This window comes from Leptonychotes weddellii, chromosome 2 (genome assembly GCF_054177405.1).
Source record: "Leptonychotes weddellii isolate Sample4059 chromosome 2, ASM5417740v2, whole genome shotgun sequence".
NCBI lineage: Eukaryota > Metazoa > Chordata > Mammalia > Carnivora > Phocidae > Leptonychotes > Leptonychotes weddellii.
This window is the reverse complement of record NC_138370.1, coordinates 96,348,468-96,373,821: the sequence shown is the minus strand read 5'-3', so window position 1 is coordinate 96,373,821 and position 25,354 is coordinate 96,348,468. Positions and strand designations below refer to the sequence as shown.

At 38.6% G+C, this 25,354-nt stretch overlaps 1 protein-coding gene across 6 annotated transcripts in view; it reads right to left on the bottom strand.

The window, feature by feature from the left end:
- ELOVL6 (ELOVL fatty acid elongase 6) overlaps window positions 1–25,354 on the bottom strand; it is a 129,798-nt gene that overhangs the window by 50,050 nt on the left and 54,394 nt on the right. For all 6 annotated transcript variants that reach the window (XM_081812007.1, XM_031025771.2, XM_006727203.3 and 3 more), the window contains one exon: window positions 332–463. In XM_081812007.1, the coding sequence (XP_081668133.1) occupies window positions 332–463 (132 nt within the window). The remainder of the gene's footprint in view (window positions 1–331; window positions 464–25,354) is intronic.

Below are 25,354 nucleotides of genomic sequence, written 5' to 3'. Positions count from 1 at the left end.
ATAGTTTACCAGTGTGGCTTTGCATTTAGCCCTTCGGCTATATTTAAGCAACAACAGTAATGGAACTGACACATTGCTTCTAGGCCTATGAGATAAACTGGATCACTGCATGAGCAGTTTGGACAAGAAAGGAGATAGCCTGAAAATAAGAGACTGAGTATCATATGGCAAGTTGGTTGCAATGAAGGCCTACTCTCTGGACATGGCTTTATTTTATCCCAGATGTATTGAACAATCCAAAATACGTGCTATAAAATGCTCAAGCATTGCTTCTTTCAGCCAAGTCTGAGGAAATGGATGGATTGCATTGGGAAAATGAAGAAAAACCTACCTGAAGACTGCAAGGGTCAGAGACCAGAGCACTAATGGTTTTCTCAGTTCAAACTTTGCCCGTTTGTTCATCAGGTGCCGACCACCAAAGATAAAGGCAGCATACAGAGCAGAAAACAGGAAAGATTTCTTCCTGCAACAAACAAAAACCCAATATCTTAGGAAATAAAAATCTTTAAGCAATTTATTTTTATTCATCAGAAATTTATATTTAATAATTATTTGTAATTTTTTATACCAGTCCCTCTTTGTAGTGCTGAAAGCATATTCTTGGGAATGTGCCCCTTCACTGAAGAGAGAATGTTTAAATGTCTTTTTGGTGACATGGCATTCCATGGAAACCTCCCTTGACAAATTAGGTCATTCTAGATTAACCAACACATGTCAGAATAGATCTATGTTGTTTTTGGGCTCCATGACTTTAAAAATTTTGACAACATAACATTAAGTTACAAAAAGAAAATTTTCACTCAGGGAATTAAAACACTAAAACCAAGCTACTTAGAGCACTTGACTTAGGGCACCCCCAATATGGATTCCTGAAATCTTCTCCACCAAAGGAGCAGGTATTAAGTTTCAATATTATCATTAATAATAGGGATAACTGGTAGACATCATACAATACAATAGGAAGAACATAGAACTACCTAAAATATACTTGCCTTAGAGCTTGAACTTGAACCTAATCAAAATCTGATTTTACTACCTATTCTTGGGAAATATAAACTATGGGACCTTCTGTAGGACAACTGAACTTATTTCTTCAATAAGTCAGGAGTTGGAATCCAAATGTGGGACTCTTCTAGATTAAGAAGCGACTTGAGAAACTACAATCAAAGGTAATAGGTAGACTTGGAGGAGGGGGGGTCTTTATTTGAGCAAACCAATTGGGAAAAGACATTTTTAATAAAATCAGAAAGTGTTAGTCATAATTTTAAAAGTATGTACTTAATATTTATGGGTGAAATTACATGTCTTGGATTTGCTTTAAAATATCCTAAGAAACAAACAAAACCAAAACAATACTCAGGGTAGAGAGAGGAAACCGGATTAACAAAAGGACGAAGGAATACAGGGGCTCATTATTCTCTCTTTTTATCAGGCTTAGGTGGAACTCTTAGTCAGAAATATACAAGCAATATGAATTAGAATCTCTAGGTCCTGCTGGTTTATTACTGTACCAAGAAGTAAACAGTGGTATTGATAATGCCAGTAAGAACAAAAATAAAACCCACAAGATTCTATAGAACTATGATTCCATAGAAAGTAACAGAGGCCTTGTAAATAATTTAAGCACCTGAACGAACTTCCTAAAAAAGCAGTATCTCTTAAAATGGATATTCCCCACTCAATGAGATTCAAAGGGAAATTGTTGAAAAGTAAGTTACAAGCATAATACAAAAAGCAAAATGAATTAACCTAATGAGCATTTTTTGCAAAATGCCTCCTGTTTTTCTCCCTAATTACTGATACCGCTGGTATGTATTGCTGACTAAGGAGGAATCTAATTATTTACACAAGCAACACACCTACTTCAGTGAATGCATGTGATCTACTTGGTGAACACCACCCAATAAAGTGGTAATTCCAGAAACCAACCCAAAAAGATGGAATAAACCACTTCCAACTGAGGTTTGCAGATTCTTTTTGAAACATAAGACCTGGGCACATAGTCACTACTTGATAAATATTTGTTGGATGACCATGGTCTTGTCATATCAAATTTTCTGATAGGGAAAAATAATTATGCACCTATATACTTAGGTGCTCAGCAAACATTAACTGAGTGAATGAATAGTTGTACTCTCCCAGTTAACATATGAATTACTAAAGAATGAAATATTTGGAAAAAACATGATCCATTTTCTTCCTCCATAAAGAAACAGGGAATTTCTATACTTCAAAGAGAGGTGGAAACGTGAGACAATTTTATGGAAACTTTATTAAACATTTCAAGAAGAAAGTACTTTTGGCTGTAAATATGTGTATATAATAAATATGAATATGAATGTGAATGAGCATATGTAAGTATACTCATATATATGTTATATATGAATTTAGCAAGTGTATATCACTAAATTGAGTCCTAATTACCATCTGCATTTACACGCATCTAAGCAAGGACTCGCTAAAAAACAAATTCTATCAATTGATAAAGCAATAGTAATATGAAATAGTATATATTCTTTTCTAAATTTTTTAAACAATTTTATTATTCTTTTCTAAATTATAAAGGTAACGATGAGTGACAATATTCATGGTATGATTTAGGGAGTGAGTCCTGTGGGCGGGCACACATAGTGCTAAAGAGCTTTCTCCTTTGATCTTCCTAATCATCCCTAATGTAGGTAGAGCATTATCTTCATTTTACGGATAAGCAAACAGGCTTAGAGGTTAAGCCTCAGATCTCCCTGTTCTCCTGTGGTAAACTTTCAGGAGGAAAAAGGGTGTACCTGATGTGTTATCTTATAGGCATGTAAGAATTCCACAAGCCCTCCTCCTGAATTGCATGGTCATTGTGTAACTGTGTGGCACGTTGTTTAACTGTGACTGGACCAAGAGGAATCTCCATGCCTTCATGTTTCAACTATCATATTTTTGGGACAAATGAACTATATATGCCCCTTAAGCTTTTCCTTAAATTATCTATCATTCTCTCTCTTGCTCATTCAATCTAATTTGGATTTTGGTTACGGTTAGATTAGTTGTATTACTTGCAATTACACACCAAATTAAATGGATGTCTGTATAGACCCTATCATTCTAGCCATTACGGGAAAAATAATGTGCCTTGAAGAACCAAAAAAATACAAAAATCTTCCCTCAGGATGTCTTCCTCTACATTTCTTCAGCTACAGAATGAGAATTAGTCCTAATGCACTATTAAGTGCCTGGCACAGACCCTTCTCTTTTCCATGTGTTTTGTAAAGATTATCTTTACCAACCTTCAGTTCCATAGCTAGGGCAACCAAGTCAATCAATATAGACACAGAGAATCTGAGAATTGCAAGAGACCTTAGAGAGATGGAGCCCAATTTTCTCATTCTACAGAAGAGGGAAGGGGGGATGGGGTGGGGTGCTGGATGACATTAGTTTTTTATGGTCACATAGCTACATACTGTATATGGGCCAAAACTACCAAAATTTTGCTTAAGCAGGTAGGTAAACATCAATTAATTGTCTAGGCTATATCTGAGTCATGTGCTATAATACAAATAAGTTGCTTATTGTATACTTTATAAATCTTCTACTGTGGTGAAATTCAAGTCTGTAACCCTTTAGGTTAATTCAGAATTAAGCTTAAGCTTCTTCTGTAAGAGGGAGTCATCTAAGGAAGCATTAACTCTTACCTCTTCCAACTGAGAAATCAAAATGTATCATTTATAGTTGAATGTATCATGATTTTTTTCCATTTAGCTTAAAATAAGGTAAGATTTTCTTTAACAAATTGGGCAATTTAAATGGACTCAGGCTGCCTTTCGGTTCTGCCATCTCTTTGGTAAAGGTTCAATCATTGTCAAGATGAATAATGACTTCCTGCTAGCCCACTTACTATTTAATGGGGATAGATAACTTCCCTAATGCTTCCACGGTAATCTAATAATACTTCATATTCTGGCAGGCCTCCATAGCTGGGTATAACGGTAACACTACATTGTTTTGTTGCTGGATAACTAGCAATTTCCAGAGGATAGGGACTCCTCCCGTTAAAGAATCTTAAACGTGTATCATATAGCCCAAACCTTCACTATAGGTGCTTAATACTTTTCAGGATGGTGCTTCTGTAGCTATAATTAGAGTAACCAACCAAGTAAAGAACACCCAAACGAAATACTGATGTGCTTTGAGCTTGTCGCCCTTGTATTTACTCTTTTCCCCCTTTCCATTTTTGTCATTGATGTGAATGGACATTTAGCCCATAACTAGTAAAAACAGATAATGGCTTTATCATTTATCCTCAGAAAGCTGGCCTTCTCTATCATGCTATCCTGGTCCAAAACATTCCTAGGAGGTGTTTTTCCTATTCTCACCAGAGTAGCTGCTAATGATTTGTACTTATTGTTCTACCCAATAACACTTGTCAAAGAGTGCGTGAACATTCAAACGTTTTTTTTTTTTTTTCCCCCCAACCCCTGAGCTTCCACTGAAACCAGGACCTGGCTTGAGTCCCTTTAACACTCACTTCATGATCTCTGTTGGCTGATTTGTGCTCTTCCAAAGAGTGAAACAAGTTCATTTGAGAATGGTGAACTTTTCTTCCATGTGGGCGGCGTTTCAACACAGGGTATTAGCTAATGGACACTTTGGGGCAGATGCCTGAACTCCTTTTTGCCTCAGCGACCTTGTTTTTGTGGCTACCACACATGTATAAGGTACAAGGAGTTGTGAAAATGCAAACAAAGCTTTGAGGAAGAAAAGAAGAGGACACCTGAACACCTCACCTGCTTTGGCTGATAGCTACCAAGCACAGAATGTTTTCTAGTTGAGAAAGTTTTCTAGTCAAATAGGCTGAAACTGAGAAAAAATGCTAATTGGTGAGGCCACATCTCTTTTACGACTTCTCCTTTAGTTCAGCTCCTTATTCAAATGAGGAAACAATGCAAGGTTCTGAAAGTAATTTTAAGGCCACAAACAAATTAGAGACCCAGAGACGGAGGAAGTAACACTTGTGGCTTTTTGCCAATAAGACATTCAGTGGACCATTGCCAATGGTGGTCATAATTTGGTAAGAATATAAAGGAAGGTTTTCTTGAGAGGGATCCTGAAGTTGTGCTTCGGGACTGGATTCTGTCCTATTCTTGAGAATTCCCCCAACACTTCATACAGGCATTTTTCTACATTACAAACAATGGGAATTTTCCAGAAGTTGTTATTCACAGGTAAATTATAACTGGAAATTAACTCTGCCCAGAAATTCTGACAAAGAATGATTTGGAGAATAGAGGAAATAGAACCATAATAAATACAAATGAATAGTGACTTTAAAATTGCAAGACAAAGCTGTGACTAAAGTGACTAAAGGGTGTTATTCCAACCAGTTATGTGTGACCCAGGAAGCCAAACAGTTTCTGAGTTTCTTTGAGTTGCAAATACCTCTTTCTTATTTTGCTTTCCTCTCAGATGTGAATGGAAAGATCACAGGTTCTCCTTGTTTATTTAATAAAAAAAGGCGAAAAAACCATTTTTTTTTTGGTAATTCAGTTTTTCTATTGTTGAAAGTAGGCCACACTCAAAGTAGACTTGTATTTAGTCCTATGGATTGAATGACTTGGCTACGTATCTCTTTCTAGGAAAGTACACTCCTCTTAAAACAGACGTGTTACAGAAAGTTGTTTGTACCTATATGGTAACATACCATTTTTGCCCCTTGTCACCTTTTTAAAAATCTTGATGAATTCTATTTTCTTGTTGGCTTTCTTTTTACAAGGGGATATAGGATCTTTCTACTTTCAAAATGTTAAAATCACATACACACACAGCCCCATAAACACTGTCATCTCTCTAATACTTAAATTGGCAAGATACCCATTAATTACCTTTGTTTTATCAGTTGCTGATAAAAAATGCTGACATCCAACCATCCGTTCACAATTTAAATGAACGTTATCATTGTCATTTTCAGTGTTTTTAGTATGCCCTTGAATGAAAAAATAATAATGAACCAATCCCTATGTAAGAGTAAATTCTGCTTCTGCCAGTCTCATTAGAAAGACAGGAAAAATGTGTGTTATAGATAATAATGTCTGATAAAAATTCTGAGGAAGGAGATATTGCTGTGATGAGAAAATGCTCTGTGGAGGGTGGGCTTGGAGGCAGACCCTTTAAGGCTTTGGATGGATGGAAAGCCATAAATGGGAATTTGAGGTGGGAAGAAAGCAGTACGTTAGGCATGAGTGAAGCTGGGCATGTGTCAGACCTGATGTTTCCTCATGGGTGGGGAGACATGGGAGAAAGTCAGTTTGGAAATGTGGATTAAAGTTCTGGCAGCCGAGTTAACGACTGCATCTTCTCCTCAAGGTTGCGTGAGGTGTGTGGTCAGTAATGGGTTATGTATTCATAGTTGACGTACTGGAATCTGTGGCTTAATTTTCCTTTCTTTCCTTCTTTTTAAATAAATAAGAATAGTTTCACTCATGTGTATACCATGATGTGCCTGGGGGGGGAGAGAAGAAAGAGGGAAGTGTTACTGCTCGTGACCCCTGGAAAGATAGATGGAGACGCACTGGTTCAGGGCATGGAGAGCACTCAAAGTCTTTGAGCTGAGGTGGGGGGCAGAATAAAAAGAGATGCATTGATTTGGGGAGACTTGGCATTGATTACTTCTCTTCTAGCGGGCAGATGTGGCTGAAGTTTGACTCTAGATCTCTAAGTCAACACACAGAGGTTCCCCACAGTCCACACTGCCAGCATCGATAGATGCTTGGGTTCCTGAGTGCTCTGGTGTGGACGGAAGGAACTTCTTTAATGAACTGCTGCTCTTCCCAGGAATTATCAGATGGGACCATCTTGAAGTTTTATTCACTTAAGAATGAATATTCTCCTGTCCTGAGAAAAGAATAGCAAATTGCTGGGTCAACCGTGGCATTGTTTCAAGAAAGCTGATATTTGGTTCAGTGTCCCTAAACTGTCCTCCAGAACAAATGTCACTTTTAATCCTGAAATACTGCATCTTACAGAGATGCGAGAATATTTTCTCTTTGTTTTAGAAGACATGGTTTCATAAAACTGACCAGAAAGATTCAAGTTCAAAGTTAGAATTAAAGATTTTAGAGACCACTAAAACAAAGAAAGAATTAAATTTCTTGCTTTGACAAAGTTTAGAGTTTCTTATCTCCTTAGAAAGAGTAAAACTTGCAACCACCTGTGAATAAAAATTTTGCCAGGGGTCTTGGTAGACAAATCTCCCATTTCAAACTAATAACGAGCTGTGCATTGACAAACTCATTTGTAGTTTCTGGTTTGTTTGAGAGCATGGCTCAACTTGATTACCTGGTCCTGATTGTCACTTTGAGTTAGAATTGCTAAGTAACCAAGTAACCACCCTGTATAATAATACATCAGCTACTGATACTAGTCATGGCAAAACAGTACATTCTAGAGGCCATGTAAAAAAAACAATAAGTTCTAAATAGGAGACAGCAGGCAGAAAGAGAATTCAAAAAGTGGTTCCATCAGCACTTCACTTTCATTGTGCTAATTCCCTTAAAGAAATGCCCTTTGTTCTAAGAAAAAGAAAGCTCTCATCTGAATTTCCAATGAAGAAACGTTCACCCGTTAAGATCATGATAATGAATAAAATGAATATAATGATGAATACAGAAAGCATACTAAAATTCTGAAACGTCTCCCATGAAATAAGAGCAGTAAGTGACTCCGTTACCAGATTAAATTTTACCTTTTACAGTCTTAAGATCTACTACGAAGCAGAAATGAGACATTAGGGATTTTTTTTTCCTGAAAATAAAGTTTTCTTGGACCAGAAGTTACACAAAGTATGATTAATTATGCGCTTGTGTCAAGGCCACAAGTTTTTGTTTGGTTTGTTTTTGAATCTGGTTATCTATTCTAATGGACTGCTCACCATAGAAATAGAAAATTAAAAATTTTATAAGATATTAAAAATATATAAAAATAAAAACTAGAGTGGGTGCCTGGGTGGCTCAGTTGGTTAGGCGACTGCCTTCGGCTCAGGTCATGGTCCTGGAGTCCCGGGATCGAGTCCCGCATCGGGCTCCCTGCTCGGTGGGGGGTCTGCTTCTCCCTCTGCCCTCTTCCCTCTCGTGCTCTCTGTCTCTCATTCTCTCTCTCTCAAATAAATAAATAAAATCTTTAAAAAAAAAAATAAAATAAAAACTAGAGTCAAATACAGAAATTTGTTTCCTGCTTGTCTTCATCCTGAAGAAGCCCTGAAATGTTCTGTAGAAAATAGATTTATCTGAGAGTTGGAGACTAAAACCAGAAGTGAAAAGACACTATAAAAAGCATTTATGATTATTCACAATGGAACGGAAACTGGATTTCAGGTTTATAAGATTAAGTCCAATTCGGACACAATTTTCCCAAACTTAAAATCAAAATAACAGCTGCACAGACACCAGCTCATACCAAGCATAAACATATCCAAATTTATGCGTGCTTTATACTCGAGGGCTAATCGTTTGAACTGAAAGATGATCCATTTCTGCCTCACTACCACCTTATATTTATAGAATTTTAGTTTATACTCATTGCTTCAGCCAACTGTAAAGAAGCTAGAAAATACTACCATGAAAAAAAAAAAAAACAACCCACATGTTTTCATGGTAACCACTGGGTGATTAAATATACTGTTGTACTGACTTTCCTCCTGGATAGAAATGTTGAAAGAGGGGTGGGAAAAGCAATGAGAAAACGTGTCCCAAATGCTATTTCTGGATCAGGGAAAAAATAGCTCAGAAGTGATAAAGACAATTTCGTAGTATAGCTCACGGATACTTTTTTTGTCACCAAATCACATTTACATAAGAAATGAAGCCTGAGTAAAAACTGGCAATGACAAGAAGAAATATATTATTAGCCAGGGAGTGGAAATGACAGACTTTTTTTTCACCCATGAGATATCACCAGTTACCCAAGAAAGAACTCTCTTTTGCTCTTGAAAATAATAATGCGGCCAAATTTTGATTAGGGTGTTCACATTGCTCCTTCCAAATCTGAATGCTCATTCAGAGACAGAAGAAGATAAGGTCTGAAGACACTAGCTTTGAGAACTCTGGTAATGAGGACAATCTGCCTTATCAATTGGACTGTGTTGCTTTCTCATTGCTGCTGTAACAAATTCCCACAAATGTAATGGTTTCAAACAACATGATTGGATTATCGTATTGTTCCAGAGTCAGAAGTCTGAAATGAATCTTGCGGGGCTAAACTCAAGTGTACGCAGGTTGCGTTCCTTCTGGAGGTTCTAGGGGGCAATCTCTTTTCTTGCCTTTTTCAGCACCCAGACTGCCTGCCGTCCTTGGCTTTCTCCACATTCAAAATGCATTGCTCCAACCTCTGTTTCCAGGGTCACGTTGCCTTCCCTAACTCTGTTTTTGTCATCCTATCACCTCCTCTGACTCTGATCTTACCTCCCTCCTAAGGACTTTTGTGATTACATTGGGTCCAAGAGATAATCCAGGCCCACACCCTGGAAAGAAAGGTTCTCCAATTTTAAGGACTCATGTGATTAGATTGGGCTCACACTGATATTCCCTAACAATCTCATCTCCAAGTCCTTAACCTAATCCACATTTGCAGAGTCTCTTTTGCTCTAGACGTGAAACTCATTCACAAAGTCACAAATAAAACGTGGACGTCTTTGGGGGACTATGATTCATTTTGCCACATGGATTAACTTGAAATAATAATGTCTAAAGCCATTTTTCTGCTGCAGCTGATAGGGGACAACCCGGCAGAGGGCAAAACTTTCTTCTCTATTCTTGGTTTGTTAGATCCAAAGCCAGCCTCTTCCCTCCAAGTCAAGAAAGCACTTTAGAATGCAAGGGGCTGAGAGTCACACTCTTACACGGATTGTCCCGAAGCCGCTCATATGCATATAAACTCACAAATCGGTACTTGAACTCTTAGTCGTAACATATGGTTTATCATATACCTTACAATGGACAACATGCACAATTTATTAGAAATAACTAATACGCATTCGGGGCGCCTGGGTGGCTCAGTTGGTTAAGCGACTGCCTTCGGCTCAGGTCATGATCCTGGAGTCCCTGGATTGAGTCCCGCATCGGGCTCCCTGCTCGGCAGGGAGTCTGCTTCTCCCTCTGACCCTCCCCCCTCTCATGTGCTCTCTCTCTCATTCTCTCTCTGTCAAATAAATAAATAAAATCTTAAAAAAAAAAAAAAGAAATAACTAATACGCATTCAATTTATCCCCACTGTCGCAAGTTCTAAATTGCCTTCTTACTCTCTTTTGTGACAACAAAGACTGTTTGGCTTGTGACTATCACTTGCGTTTAAATCTTAAAATATACGTTACAGGCTACATCCAGTACATTTTCCTATCTGCAGCAAGCCCGTTGTCATATGCTTCATCACTCTTACTGTTAAATCCATAAAGAATGAGTCTTCATCTCAGGTGGCTAATGAGCAGCAGCTTCGATACAGATGTTAACTCCTTTTCTGTAACTCGTTCTTCACTTGGTTTCTGGAACGCTATTTTCCCTTATTTCTTTCCCAATTTCACCATCGACCCTTTTTTCATTCTCCTTTGCTGGTTCTCTCTTCATCTCCCCAATCTTCAAACCTTGAAGGTTCCCAGGGTTCAATCTATGGACCTCTTTTTTAAAATCTACACCAGTGTTGCAATGGGGGTGATGATTTTTGCCCTGCAGAGGACAATAGGCAACGTGTGGAGACATTATTGGTTTCATAACTGGATGGGGGTTGGCTACTGGCATCTAGTCTGTGGAGGCCCTGGAGGCTGTGCAGAATTATCCAGCCCCAAATGTCAGTAGTGCTAAGGTTGTGAAAACTTGGATAAGATAAATATAAGGAAAGATTAAGAGAAATCATCTTTAAAAGCAGGGCGGGGGTGGGGTGCCTGGGTGGATCAGTTGGTTAAGCATCTGCCTTTGGCTCAGGTCATGATCTCAGGGTCCACGGATCAGAGCCCTGAGCCCCGTGTTGGGCTCCTTACTCAGTGGGGAGTCTGCTTCTCCTTCTTCTCTGCCCCTCCCCCTCCATTCACACGCATGCACGCTCTCTCTCTCTCTCTCAAATAAAATCTTTAAAAAAAAAAGAAAAGAGAAATCGGAGAACTCAAGAGAATGTATGTTGAAATGTGGTATAGCTTCAAAAAACGCATTTACTAGTTGGGATGATATCACTTATGCTTCAGATACACTTGGGCTGAATTGCTTCAAACTGACTTTAAGCACAGACTAAACTTCTCTTTTCAAATCAGCAGTTCAAGTTAAAATTGAAGACAAGACAAAACAACAAATTTGGGTCAACTTTTCCTTCACCATTCTAGAATTAGGTTCACTTTTGCCTACAATGGAAACATGGTACAAGCCTGGTGACGACGTGAATGATCGATTCTTACAAACTCTGCATCTTGCAATGCTTTCCTTGTCGTGAAGGTCGTTGGGAAATGATTTTATAGTATCTTTCCAAGAGAAAGGAATAATCTGAAAGGAAGGTTAGTCAAGAAAGGTTGCCAAGACAACCCCCTACCCCACAGAGTTCAGATTCTTCTTGAAGTAGAATTCCAGTTGTTTCCAGTCATCTCTTTACTAAACAATCCTACAGTATAAGATAATTCCATGATAGCCAATCCTAACTTAGCTCTGGATGGGGCAATGCCATAAAAATACATTAGACTATCAGAATTTACAACTGTTATGTAGATCTTATAAGTTCTTACTCTTAACATTATAAAATAAAATAAAACTAAAAAAATAAGTTCTTACTCTCTTCTAAATCATTGAAGTATGACAAGTTGATAACAATAAAGGTTTCTATGACATAAACTTTTTAAAATTTAGAGTAGGAAAAGCTCTATTTTGTAAGCCTCAGAATTATGTAAGGAAAATAGGTGCTCTCATATGATAAAATATGCCAAATATGATAAACAAAATCAATCGCATGGTTTTCTAAATCTTAGAACAAATCACTGGTTATTTTTATTAGCTACTCTAAGGCCTTTGCTCCCCAACATTTTCTCCACATTGAGAGACACTGATTCTCCCCTGATGATTGCGTACAAAGCTGAATGAGCTGAGCAGGAAGCTGCTCTCTATAATGTTCACGTCATCAGTTTCTAGAGGGGGAGCCAGAGTGAAATCTGCCAGATAGTGTCCAGGGCTGGTTTAGGAGCCTTTTAGCTTTCTGTTTACTTCATTTCCCACAAAGACCTTCAGTTTGTTTCTCCCCCCGCCCCCGCCCCTTCATTCACAGGTTCAAAGCTAGAAAAAAATGGTAAGATTTTTAGGGAAAAATGTATAATAGTAAAAATCTCAAGATCTATTAGAAAACTCAAACATTAAGAGCACAGCTTCCATTTCTTTAGAGGATGAAAGAGGAATTACTTTTATTTTTACAAGTTTCTTTGGACTACTAGGTTGTGAGACAAAAATAATTTCTTTTTTCCACATTTGTCAGATGTGTCTTGGGACACAACTAAGGTACAGCTGGGATTTATCAAGCATGGGTTCTGACGAAAGAGATTCTCAAAATAACAATGCGCACAGCAGCCTTTTCTTCACAAAAGGGTGAAAATGCCTAGGGAGAGAAGAGTGTCTCTGACTCATGGTTTCTTTGAAAGCCAGAAAGGTCATGTGTCTTCCCAGACTTCCAAGAGCATTCCCTTTGGGGTGTGCATTAGAAGGGAATGTGTCCTTCACATTGAGCGTGGTGGCACGCATGTGTTACATCCAGAGAGAGCAATCACTCCAGAGAGTAAACCTGAGCCTTTGCTTTACTATTCTAGTTTCTACTATTCTTCTTTGTCAAGACTGATTTTCTAGGCAACAAATTTGAGAATATTGAAAGAATGGTCTTTACTTAGCTATGCTTACCCAGAAAGGTTTCCCACCAAAAGAAAAAAAAGAAGTTGAAAAAAGAAAAAGGACTGACACGTATTTATTCAAGATATGTCCTTTGATCTTAAGCATTTTGAACCAGTTTGAGAAATACTACATGCCTAAGGGCTACAACAACATTTAAAAGTATTTATTGAACATCCATAGGGTTGCAGCTATCTACACAAATCTCTGCTACAGGCACTTACTGGTCCATAATAGACACAAAGTTGAAGGCCGGCTTGGAATGCAGTCCTGTGTGTTGCTCCAGACCAGTAAAATAGAATGTGTTTCAATTTAGTCAAAGTAATATTAACTTTTTAAAGGGAACACTTACTATATCCCAGTCCCTGTTCTTAGTGTTCCAAGCATTTTTTATATATACATTGTCTCATTTATATTTCAAAGAATCTACCACCATCCTCCTTTTGTAGACAAAGAAAAACTAAGGAACAAGGTTAAATAACTTGAACAAGAACCTAGAGCTTTTAAGTGAAGGTGCTGAACTTAAACCTAGGCAGCCAAGGGTCAGAGCCTGTCCATTGAACTACTACATTATATTGGCATTCTAGAACGTATGCTGCTTCTCAGTTGGTCCCTTCAACAGTAGTGGTGTTTATCCACCTTTTCCAGCTTCCATTCACATCTCATTGCTCTTTCTCACATTCAAAAATGTAGATTATTACTCACACTTGAAATCCACTTTTTCTCCAAGAAAGTATTCCTTTATTAAAGTCATATTCATAGGTGATTGATTTTAATAGGGAGACAGAGCTTGAGGAAGATAACCTAGAAAGAGTACGCTTGCTTATCGGGTCCAAGTCTTGAGCAAATTCTTCCCCCAGAGTCATCGCGTCCTAGAAGCTGACTAATCCTTCTCCAGTCTGCATGTTTGCCTACTGTTTTGTATGCTGACAGCCACTTTCCCTTGATGACTTAATGGTTGGACACACTGGAAGATCTTTGGTTATATCACACAATTTTCTGCCTTTGAGTCTTTCCACTTAGACTGATCTTTGCTGTAGTTCTAGCCGTCCAAAAGGACATGCAATGTTCCTGCGCGTTCAGATCCTAAAATCTAGTATTGACAAATTGTTGAGAACACATGTACAAGACTATAAAGAAATATACACAGTAAATCGTACAAAGACAAGTACTTTATATTTTCCAACTACCTTGTCTATTTGAATAGAAATGTCATTAATCTCATACGGTCAGAAAATTCTCTAAGAATTGTAACAGATTTGATTTTGTCTCTCAGCCTATCTCCAAATGCTTTTACATGATTCAAATGGTGTTACCTGTCTACTCTGGAACCGTGTCGTATACCTTCCCCTGGAACATCCTATGTTATAGCCATACTGTGATTTTCAAAAGATGTCATACCTTTGCCCCACCTTGCGTTTGCACAATGCCATCCTCACCACACTGAATGCTCTTCTCACCTATCCTCATCATTTTCTGGGAAGATATGCCATGACTGCCTCTAGATCAAGTTGATTACCCAAACTTCATCACTGCTGTGCTTTCTATATGCCTTTTTGTGTACCTATATCAGCCCTTACCTCTTTATATTTCAGGTCTATAATCCTTAAGTGTAAGTTTACAGGTCTATAATCCTGAAGTATATATAAGAAGTGTGTCTTACTCAACTTTGTATGCCCAAGGCCTTACACACCACAGTGTTGGCCTGAAGTGGGCTCCTGACATACGAATGGATGAATGATATAGCGGATATTATTAAATTTTGGAAATACTTTAAGGGAAAAGAAAAAAATCTATAACTGAGGGACTAAATAGGATAACCAATGCTCAAGTCATCTTTGAATGGGTGCTTCAAGTCCACTTGATTCTAAGTCCAAACAGTCAAAATTATATTTTATTATACCTTTTTTTCCCCCTTTGGAAGTGGAAGGAATCCTACAAATTAATCTGAATTCAATACTATTGGTTTAAAAAAAAAAAACCAAAAAACACCTTTCTTTGGAAATACGATTATGTTTCTACTGAGGCATGCTGCTCCTGGAGTAGCATGCTGTATCAAATACTGCTCAGGAAGGCTGGGAAAGCACGATCCAATTTCTTTAGTTCTCACTGGCCAGAGACCGATGTATTACTTTCTCAGTGTAATTGTTTGCATAAAGTAAGCAAAAGACACAATAGGCAGGTATGAAATGAGACCGGCCCCGTGACAGCATCACTTTCCACCTGATAACTCTACCCTCATCTGCCATCAAGAGAATCTGTGATCCCCCGACATATTTCTAGACAAATTCTGTGAAGGGCCAAGCTTAATCTAAAATTAAAATAATGACCCCAAACCATCTATAATTTTACAATTCTAAATAAAACAGGTTTGTTTTGATCAGGATCTTTCTATAATCAAAGAAAACCCTAAGGTACCATTTGATGTCTATCAATAGGCAAAGAAGAAAGTGATAATAGAGTACTTGATTGGGGAGAGCATTGAGTGACTCACAGCTTTGGCTGGCGAGTGGGAAGGGAAAATAACCTATCTCTGGGAAAAACTTACCAAGAACTATCTCTCTAAAGCAAACAATCTTAAATATGGGAAAGGCAAGAAAATCCCTGGAGTACAACAGTGAAAAAGTGGATGAAATCTCTAAGAGTCAGGGATATACTGTGGTATATTCACTCAAAAGACTATTATACAGCCTTTAGAGTTATGCAAGATGCATATAATTTTAATTACTATGGGAAAAAAAAAACAGAATGTGGTATAATTGCAAGTTGAAAGAATGCCCCCCGCCCCCAATTTATAATAGTTATTACTGGGTGACAGGATTATGCATGCTTCTTTTCTCTAATTTATTAGGTACTGAAGTTTTTGCTACTAGTTTAATAATGAAAACTGAGGATTTTTATAAATAAAACTAAATGATAAAAAGTATGTTTTTATTTCTAAAAGAATGAAATGCTAACAAACATACCAAACATTTTGGTGCTGGCTGCATGTATATTATATAAAATTACACAAATTTTGTTCCACATACTTCTACAGTCTTATCGGAAGATGCCATAGCAGTCACTCACCATTACCCCTACTGGAGTCACAAACACATGGATTTCAATCCTGGCTGCCACATATCGGTTCTGTGATCTTGATCTTGAATAAATTCCTGTGCAAATTTTATCTGTCTCAATGTCATCACCAAAAACGCCAGGAAAATAACCCTTGTTTCTCAGGCTTTATCGTAGATCATCAAAATACTGGACTTGGCAGCATCTGATGCGTTGTAAGTACCCAGTACATGACATGTTACTGCTCATTATCAAGAAAACAAAAAACACATAAGAATAGAATCAAATGCGGGGCACCTGGGTGGCTCAGTTGTTAAGCATCTGTCTTCGGCTCAGGTCATGATCCCAGGGTCCTGGGATCGAGCCCCGCATCGGGCTCCGTGCTCGGCGGGAAGCCTGCTTCTCCCTCTCCCACTCCCTCTGCTTGTGATCCCTCTCTCGCTATCTCTCTCTCTCTGTCAAATAAATAAATAAAATCTTAAAAAAAAAAAAGAAAAAAAGAATAGAATCAAATGCAAAATCAGGCTACTTGGGTCTTCATGGCCAAAAGCATTTCCAGTTCTTTTAGTCGTTTATTTATTTATGTATGTGTGTATGTATGTTTAGTCACTTTAAGGTTACAGATGACACCAGCAGTCCTGTGAATTTGATACTGACCTTGTGGTGTGTACTTCAAAGAGCGATCAATAAGCAAAAGAGCACAATTTAAGTCTGCAAGTAAACAAGAGCTTTTATGAAAACAAGTCACTTTGATATCTCAGCTTGAATATGGAGAGAAGGAAGAGTGTGAAACGATAATTTAAGCACTTTATATTCATAAGAACTTGTAGACAGGATGCAGGACCTAAGTTCCTTAGAAGGCACCTGCAGGTAACTTTTTTTTTTTAATTTTTTATTGTTATGTTAATCACCATACATTACATCAGTAGTTTTTGATGTAGTGCTCCATGATTCATTGTTTGTGCATCAGGTAACTCTTGAACTGAGCTGAAAGCTAACTGAACTAGCGAAAAGCAGTCTTTTTAGGAATAGTAACAAAAATGGCTATAGTTGAGTCTTCTAAATTAGATATTTCTTAAGTAAAATGAAAATAAAAATGTTATGGGTAGATACCCTTTTTTTCCCTGACCTATATACGGAGTAAGAAAAAAAAAAAAAGGTCCCTTTTATAGTCATTTAATTACTAGGGTGGCAGTAAAGAAAGGAATTAAATGTAACCATTTGGCTGATTTATGCTGCAGTTAAAAGGCTCATGGAATGTTATGACGTCAATGTTGCACATTGGCCCCTCTTTTCACAACTTAAAAAATGTTGACTGCAGCAAGTCTGAATAGGTGAGTGGAGAAAGAGGTCACACTGTGTTGGGAGGTTGTTGCTCTCTGCCTTGGAGGGGAGAGGTGAAAAGCAAACCTGGCCGCAAGGTGAAGGTCTGATCTAACCCAGGTTCCTCAAACAGACAATGATGTCAACAGACATTCAAAGATTTGGCACTATCTGATGATTCCAGACCAGCTATTGGCCAAGACTCTGCCCTCGGTGCCCTTTGGCTGGCATTGGCGAGCCTGACTGATCACCAGCTCTCTGACCCCAAGTGCACCTTCGCTTTGGGCTGACAGTAGCTCATGATCTCAGGTAACTGGTTTTCAACTTCCAGTGCTGCTTTTTGCCCATGACTTCCCTAAAACCTTTATAGGAAAAGAGTATAAGTCAAAAGGGCTGAAATTATGAAAGTGCTTTGCAAGGTTCCTGTTCTCAGCAGTATCTGCATTTGGCTCCTCGCGGCTGGCTGGGGCAGAGAAGTGGGCAGCAAGAGCTAATCCCGGTTTTGCAGTGCTTCCCTTACCTAAACAGCCTCGGAGCAGAGAGATCTGTGCGGCAGTTCTCAGTACAAAGGAGCACCAAGAGGAAAAGTTTTAATCTAAGAGCGCTAGGTGGTTGGGGCGCCTGGGTGGCTCAGTCGGTTAAGCGTGTGCCTTCGGCTCAGGTCATGATCCCAGGGTTCTGGGATCGAGCCCCGCATCGGGCTCCCTGCTCAGAGGAGTCTGCTTCTCCCGCTCCCCCTGCCCCTCCCCCCGCTTGTGCTTGCTCTCTCTCGCCCACGCTCTCAAATAAAATCTTTAAAAAAAGTAAAATAAATTAAAAAAAAAAAAGTGCTAGGTGAACCCCAAAATCTAATCTCTGTTTTTGGAGTTAAATCTTTCTTCCAGTTACAAACTCTTCGTGGCCACGTCCTTTGGAAGTGTTTCAGTAAATAAAACTGTCAATAATGTGGCGTAGGTATAAATATAGGCAAAGGCAGCCCAGCCTTGTCTGACGTGGATGGCAGGGTCACGGATTTCAATCCATAACTGTATATGGTAAAACAAAAGCATTACCTAAATGACACCAACACGATGATTCTTTTTTCTTGTTAAACTGATGAATTCCGGGGCGTAAATGGACTGAATCCAACAATTTAGGTCAAATATTCACTAAAATTTATATGGTCCATGTTCACTGAAAACTCATGTCTAGTCTCCATAGCTGGCCCAAATAAGAAAAGTTGTACATTTTGACAGCACAAATAGCCAGGTAGAAACATTAATTTTCTATATTCTTTTCCAATTCCAGTGGGAGAGCCTAATCATCCATTCAGGAGGTATTAATTGAGCACCTACTGTGTGCCAAGTGCAATTCTAGGCTCTGGGAATACACCAGTGAGCAAAACAGACCAAAAAGCCTACTCTCATGGAGGTTACAAGTCTGGAGACAGGCAATAAATAATATGGTATGGTAGAGGTTTAGGAATACTACAGAAAGAGGAAGAGTTATGCCTTGTAAAGGGAAAATGAGGTGGGGAGTAAGGGATAGTTGGGAATTTAAAATAGGAGCGCCAGTGTAGGCCTGCTGAGGTGAACTGGAGAAGAAGACTTTAAGGGAATGTGGGAGTGGAACACGGTGGGAAACCGTGTGGTGTGTGGGGCCGAGAAGTCGCCAGGGCTAGAACCATCTCCAATGTGTAAATTTATCAGATGGTGCCAATTTTGTCTTTAGAAAATTCAGTATCCAAAGATATCCTTGGAGAATGTGTCTGTAAGTGTGCATCTGAGCAATAATTCTGCTTCTTCCAGTAAATTTTCATGTCGGTACAACTATTTGCATATTCATGAATGTCATTCAAGAATAATGAACACGAAATCACCTAGACTATGATTTTAAAAAAGTTCATTAAATTGTAGAAGTAATCTTATTCAGGGGATAATTATAAATCTGAGTTACTAAGACATTCCAGAACATTTGAATTTCTCAAAGAACCTCCTGTGAAAGAAGTTAAGACAGTCCATAGGTGAAGATTATAAGGTTCCATGGTAGAGACTTGAATTAAGACAGATCTAAAAGTAGCTTAACACTAGAGATGAATTTATTTAATCTTTCTTATAAAGAAGGTGTGTGCTGTTCTTTCAGGATTTCCTCTTGCAAACCTAGACTTGAATATACAAAAGCAGAGCCTGGTTCTTCAAGAATTTAGCAGGCTTATTCCTGAACTAGAGACAAAATTTGATTTCCTACAAGCATATTAATTCTGCTTCGCTGGCAAACTGGTTTTAGGTCCAAATTGCAAAAGAAAGATAGTAATTCCTGACAAGGACAAGGAAATAGGTTTTCCATTTTCTTCTTAGTCAGCAGGGGAGTGTAGGACACAAGTGACTTTCTAATGTATATTTCTCTAAATGTACATATTAAGAAGCAAAGTCTAATGGTAATGTGGAAATCAGAAATTTATTTTTAAAAAAAGGCAAATGAAAATGAATAAAATACAACTTTTAGACTAAAAAAGGAACTAATTAAAAAATGTATATATACTGTAACAATTATTTCCATTAAAAAAAAATTAGGTCTTTTACTTCAGGGCTTAAGTGAGTTGAGGTGAAGTTTTACATTTTCAATCAATAGGCCAATCCCAATTTTAGGAAGTCACCATTAAGTAGAAACATAAACACTTCAAAGATAAGGTTTCTTTTTGGGCAGAAGACATGAACAGACATTTCCCCAAAGAAGACATACAGATAACCAACAGACACATGAAAAGATGCTCAGCCTCATTCATTGTCAGGGAAATGGAAATCAAAATCACAATGAGATATTACCTCACACCTGTCAGAATGGCTAAAATCAAAAACACAAGAATAACCAAGTGTTGGCGAGGATGTGGAGAAAAAGGAACCCTTGTGCACTGTTGGTGGGAATGCAAACTGGTGCAGCCACTGTGGAAAACAGTATGGAGTTTCCTCAAAAAGTTAAAAATAGACCTACTGTATAATCCAGCAATCGCACTATTGGGTATTTAGCCAAAGAATATGAAAACACTAATTTGAAAGGATATGTGCACCCCTATGTTTATTGCAGCATTATTTACAATCATCACATTATGGAAGCAGACCAAATGTCCATCAATAGATGAATGAATAAAGAAGATGTGGTATACAACCAACTGGGCCACCCAGGCGCCCCCCACCCCGCCCCCCAGTGACCAGTCTTAAACAAAAGACATCAGATCCTAGTTGCAGTTGTGGGGGAGGGAGGCTGGCATCAAAAATGGGAGCCAAGCTTGGAATTCCCATTAATGGCAAAATTAGTAACACAATGGTGGCTCTCTGGAGGCCTGCTGAGGAAGTGTATGTGTGGGTGGTGCTGGAAAAATAGATAGATAGATAGATTGATAGGGTTCGCAGGTGCTGGTCCTCTAACATCTATCTGCCAGTTCACATTTTCTAACTAAACGCTTTCACCAGCTAACCTTAGATGTTTCTCAATATGGTCCACTGACCACATGCCTCAGAACCTCCTGGGGTGCTTGTTAAGACTGTGGATTTCACCTCAGACCTTCTGAATGTAGGAGAGTGCTGTGGTCTGAATGTTTGTGTCCCCCTCAGAATTCATGTAGAAATCCTAACCTCCAACATGATAGTGTTAGGAGGTGAGGCCTCTGAGAGGTGATTAGATCATGAGGGTGGAGCTCTTCCGAATGGAGTTTGTGCCCTTATAAAAGAGGCCCGAGAAGGCTCCATGCTAGATCAAAGAGAGAAGATAGCTGTGTGTTCTTATCAGACAATGAATCTGCCAGCACCTGGATCTGGGACTTCCCAACCTCCAGAACTGTGAGAAAAATTTCCGTTACTTAAGCAACTCAGTCTGTGGTATTCTGTGATAGCAGCCTGAACAAAGAGTAACTCCGAGAAAGTCTGTAGTTAAATATGACTCTTAGGAGATTATTTTAGACTTGAGGTCGAACTTCAAGATCATGATTATTTAGCTTCATATCGTCAGCGACCATCATCCTTAACCCTCTGGATTCCTTGATTTCCTATCTCAAAGATAACACAATTGTCATATAGAGCAAAATCAATTATATCCTACAATCAAATAAAAAACTTCTGGCTAAAATACTATTTACAAAAAACCCACTGTATTACAACTGGAAAAGACTTTGACAAGAGAGGAAAACTAAAGGAATGGAAAAGTGGTAGACAATTTCTCGTGCTTTGCATCAACAACACAGACAGGACATTGCATTTTAGTTGCCCTGGTACCTTAACTATCAGAAGGTAAGCCTGTGTCTCACTAAGCTTCCAAAGTGTCTCACTTATGTGAGAATTAAAAAAAAAAATTTGACTTAGTCTAAAATTCCTTGCTCTTTTAAACAAAACTGAAACCTAGGAACAACATACTTACTTTTCTTCACTAGTAATGAGCTACTTCAAGTAAAAGATGTAACTTTCCAGGAATTGCTTTAAGGATGATAGTTTAATAACAGAGATCAAAGATATTTACTTACCTCCTAATTAACAAAAATTTGCAAAGGCTTTTGGCTTATGGTACAAAATTTTGCTGAATTCGTATTACTGAGAGTTTATCTGGGTTCAGAGGAAAGAGAATTCCGATTCATTCATTCTTTTATACTGCTATTCAACAAATATTTTCAACAAGTAGCTAAGTGCTAACTAGGTGCAAGGTATTGAGGAGAGCTAACAAAACACATATTCCCCTGCTCCCTGGAGACTTTAATGTCTTTTGGAGGTAATAGACAAGTACATGGAAAAGCAGAGAATAGATAATAAGGAAATATTCTAAGAAGGAGGAGAAGGATGCGCTCTAACTCAGATTAGACAGGATGAGTAGGTGAGTTGAAATGGCATGGGCAAAGAGTCAGAGGCAAGAAAGAAAAAGCACATTCAAACAACTATACAAAATTTAGTGTGCTTGACCTTGAAATCCAGAGTAAGTTGGAGACTGTTGAGCTGAAGGTCCAAGAAACAGGTGGAAGCAAGATCATGAGGGCTCTTATAGATCATGTTAAAAAGTTTCTTTTTAATCCTAAAACCAATGGGGAGCCATTGACAAGTTTATATGAATGAAGTCAACATGCTTTTATTTGTGATCTATAAAGATTCCTCACTGATTAAAAAGAAAATCGGGAGCTTGAGTGAGTCTTGAGTTAAGGGAGTGGCAGAGGTTTTAGACAAGAGAAGGCCAGGCCCTGGAATTTAGGAAAAGGCAGGCATGAGCAGTGTAGTTACAGGAAGTTCCTCAGTCTACATGCTCCCAGTTGCGGGGGGTCCTTTCACAGTAACCTATCATATGGTCCAATGTTCAGTGTGTGGATGTATGAAGCTAGTCACGTGCCTTCTGCAAAAGACTTCCTTCAAACATTTCTTGGCTGAGCGTAGGGCACACAGCAAAGTATAGCATTTCCTCATTGGTTTGGTGCTTATCGTGTTCTTCGATACAAAATTATGCTACAAAATTATGCTCCCTGCCATTATGTGTCGGCCACCGGTATGCAAGTTAGTTTCAGGACTAAGAAAACATTCATCCATGTTTCCAGTCAACAAGACAGAACTTGTAAAGGAAAGTTCTCAGCTTACCTGGAATACATTTTTGAAGATCTAAGAAAGGCTGCCCTGACGAGGATAAATAAAGCATGTGACTGAGTCACCAAGATTTCATATCTGTGCCTTACAGGGAAAATCAACCTTCTGAAAGTACAGGTTTGTGCTTCTCTTTCCTACCCAGTCACAGACCTGACTTCTGTAGTAGCCATGAGAAAGGACAGTGGCGTAGAAAGACGAACCGAGCTTGGTTTCCTGATAGCATCACTGAGCTGCCTCATCAACTCTACGTTGTGCGCTCTAGACTTTTGTTGAATGAAATGAGAAAATCCCCCTACTTAATGAAGGTTCTATTTGTTGATTGTCTCTTCTTTCCGGCCCAACACTCTTAAAATCCTCAACTTCTACTGAAAATTCTCTGAATATAATGTACCAAGTTCTATTGCTACTGACAGTGTGTGGAATGCTGCCGTGATTTAATAACACGGATGAGAACCAATAAGCCATTACCTCCAAAACTGAAATGTTTTTAAAGTGACATCTGTCTAGCCGCCTATGAAGATGCTGAGCTACCTGATCTATGGGAGTTGTGTTATTACCACAAAACAGCAGGAAAACAAAACGCAGAAGACTCTCCACACACCTCCTGGGCATTTTAGGCCACAATTATTCTTATTTAGTTGAGCTTGATTGATCAAGTGTTAAAAATGACTGAGCCCTGATGTTCAAGCTGAAGCAATACAGGGATCCAAGGGAAAGTCACTTCCCAGAACAACAGAAGGGAAAATGTTTTGTGGACAATTTTAGGCAAACTAAAGTTGCACAATGGTAAGTACTGCACATGCCAGTCACAAGTGTCAGTTGATTGGACAGTTCACTTTAAGCAAACATATTATGTGGGCTGAAGGTTGCAACAGCTGTATTTATTCAAAGGTACAACCTGTTTGGCTGGCTTCAGATTTTCAGAGTTATTTATATAAACACGACTAGAAATCATTTTAGGATATCAAAGATAGCAGATTTATATTTGTGCATGAGTATATATTTATATTGACATTTAAATGCATATAAACACAGGGAAGCACATATTTCTGTTCAAGAAGATCGTATGTGAGTTTAACACAGTATAAGGATCCTTTGAGACTTCTTACTCCCACTCACCTGGAGAAGCTCTGGTGGCACCATTCTTTTGTTTTCTTTGTAATAGAATCTTTTATAGTTAAGAAAGCCTTTTAATAATTAATTCATTTATTATGTGTAGGGTCTATACCTTGGACATCAGATTGAAAATAATAAATTACTTATAAGATATCTGCCACCGTGATTTTCAAGTCCCTGCAAACCACCTGTCGCCATGCACTTATTGATTCAAATTTGCAAGGAGAGAAATTCAGTTCCAAAGCAGGGAGACAATACGTCCCCTGCAAGAATTAGAATAGCTTAGGCTGCTTAATCTAGAGTTGTGTGAACTATTTTTTAAATCAGGATTATTCAAATTGTTTGTTTGTACTGATTAAAACTGGCCAGAGGATTTCCAAATCCCTAATTCATTTGAAGACATATAGGCAATCTTTTCTCTCGAGAATTAAATTACCTTTCACAACATGATGAGTATAGAATTATCAGCTACAAATCCAAGTTACTGCAGTGTATGTGAATAAAAAGATCAAAGTCTCCGGCTGATTTGTTTACTAAAAAGTATTAAATACATATAGTTACAAAAATTACCTGGGGGGTCTATTTAAAAAGTCAGAAATTCTAATTCTCTAGGTCCTATGGTGGTGAGGAGGACCCCAAAATATGAATGTTAGCAACAGCTAAATGATATAGGAGGTTCCTGTGGACCCCACATTGAGAAACCCTGGTCCATACTGTTCTAGAAGCCAAGGACACAAACCCCAAACGGCTCACTCCAGTGAGACAGACAAGTAAACAATTTCACGATGTATTTTAAACATCCAGAGAGGTATGGAGAAGATAGGAGAAGGCATCAAAAGGCAAGCAGAAGTAAAATTCTCCTGCAGAAATCACCAGTTTTTTCTCTAACCAGCAGAACAACTACAGAATGGGAGGAAGCATGGTGGGGACAAGTCTGAGTGGGGACAAGCCTGAGTGGGAGTTGGTGGGGACAAGCATAGGGGAGTTTGGACTAATCAGCACAGGATACAGGAGGAGGAAATGAGGTTGTTGAGTTAAGATGAGGTACTATCTTAAATGACTTTTGAGCCTGTGTGGGCCTAATTTTAACTTTTCATCCTGAAGGCACAGGAGGCCACTCAGGGTTAAAGCAGGAGAGGCAGCATTAGCTTCAATTTGAAGAAAGGCCGCCAGGCAGCAGTAACACAGAGGACCTCCAGGAGGAATGTAACCTGATGGAGGTGGAGAGGCCAGGTAACGGCCCTTCTCACCAAAAGATGCCTACATCTTTTGTAGGGGAAGACAAACAGCTGAATGCCGTCTAGAGGACGGTGACTCATCAGAGTAATCATTCTCTAGGTTTATTGAAATGAATTCAACAAGGAGGAAGAACAGAGGTCTTTTTTTTTTTTT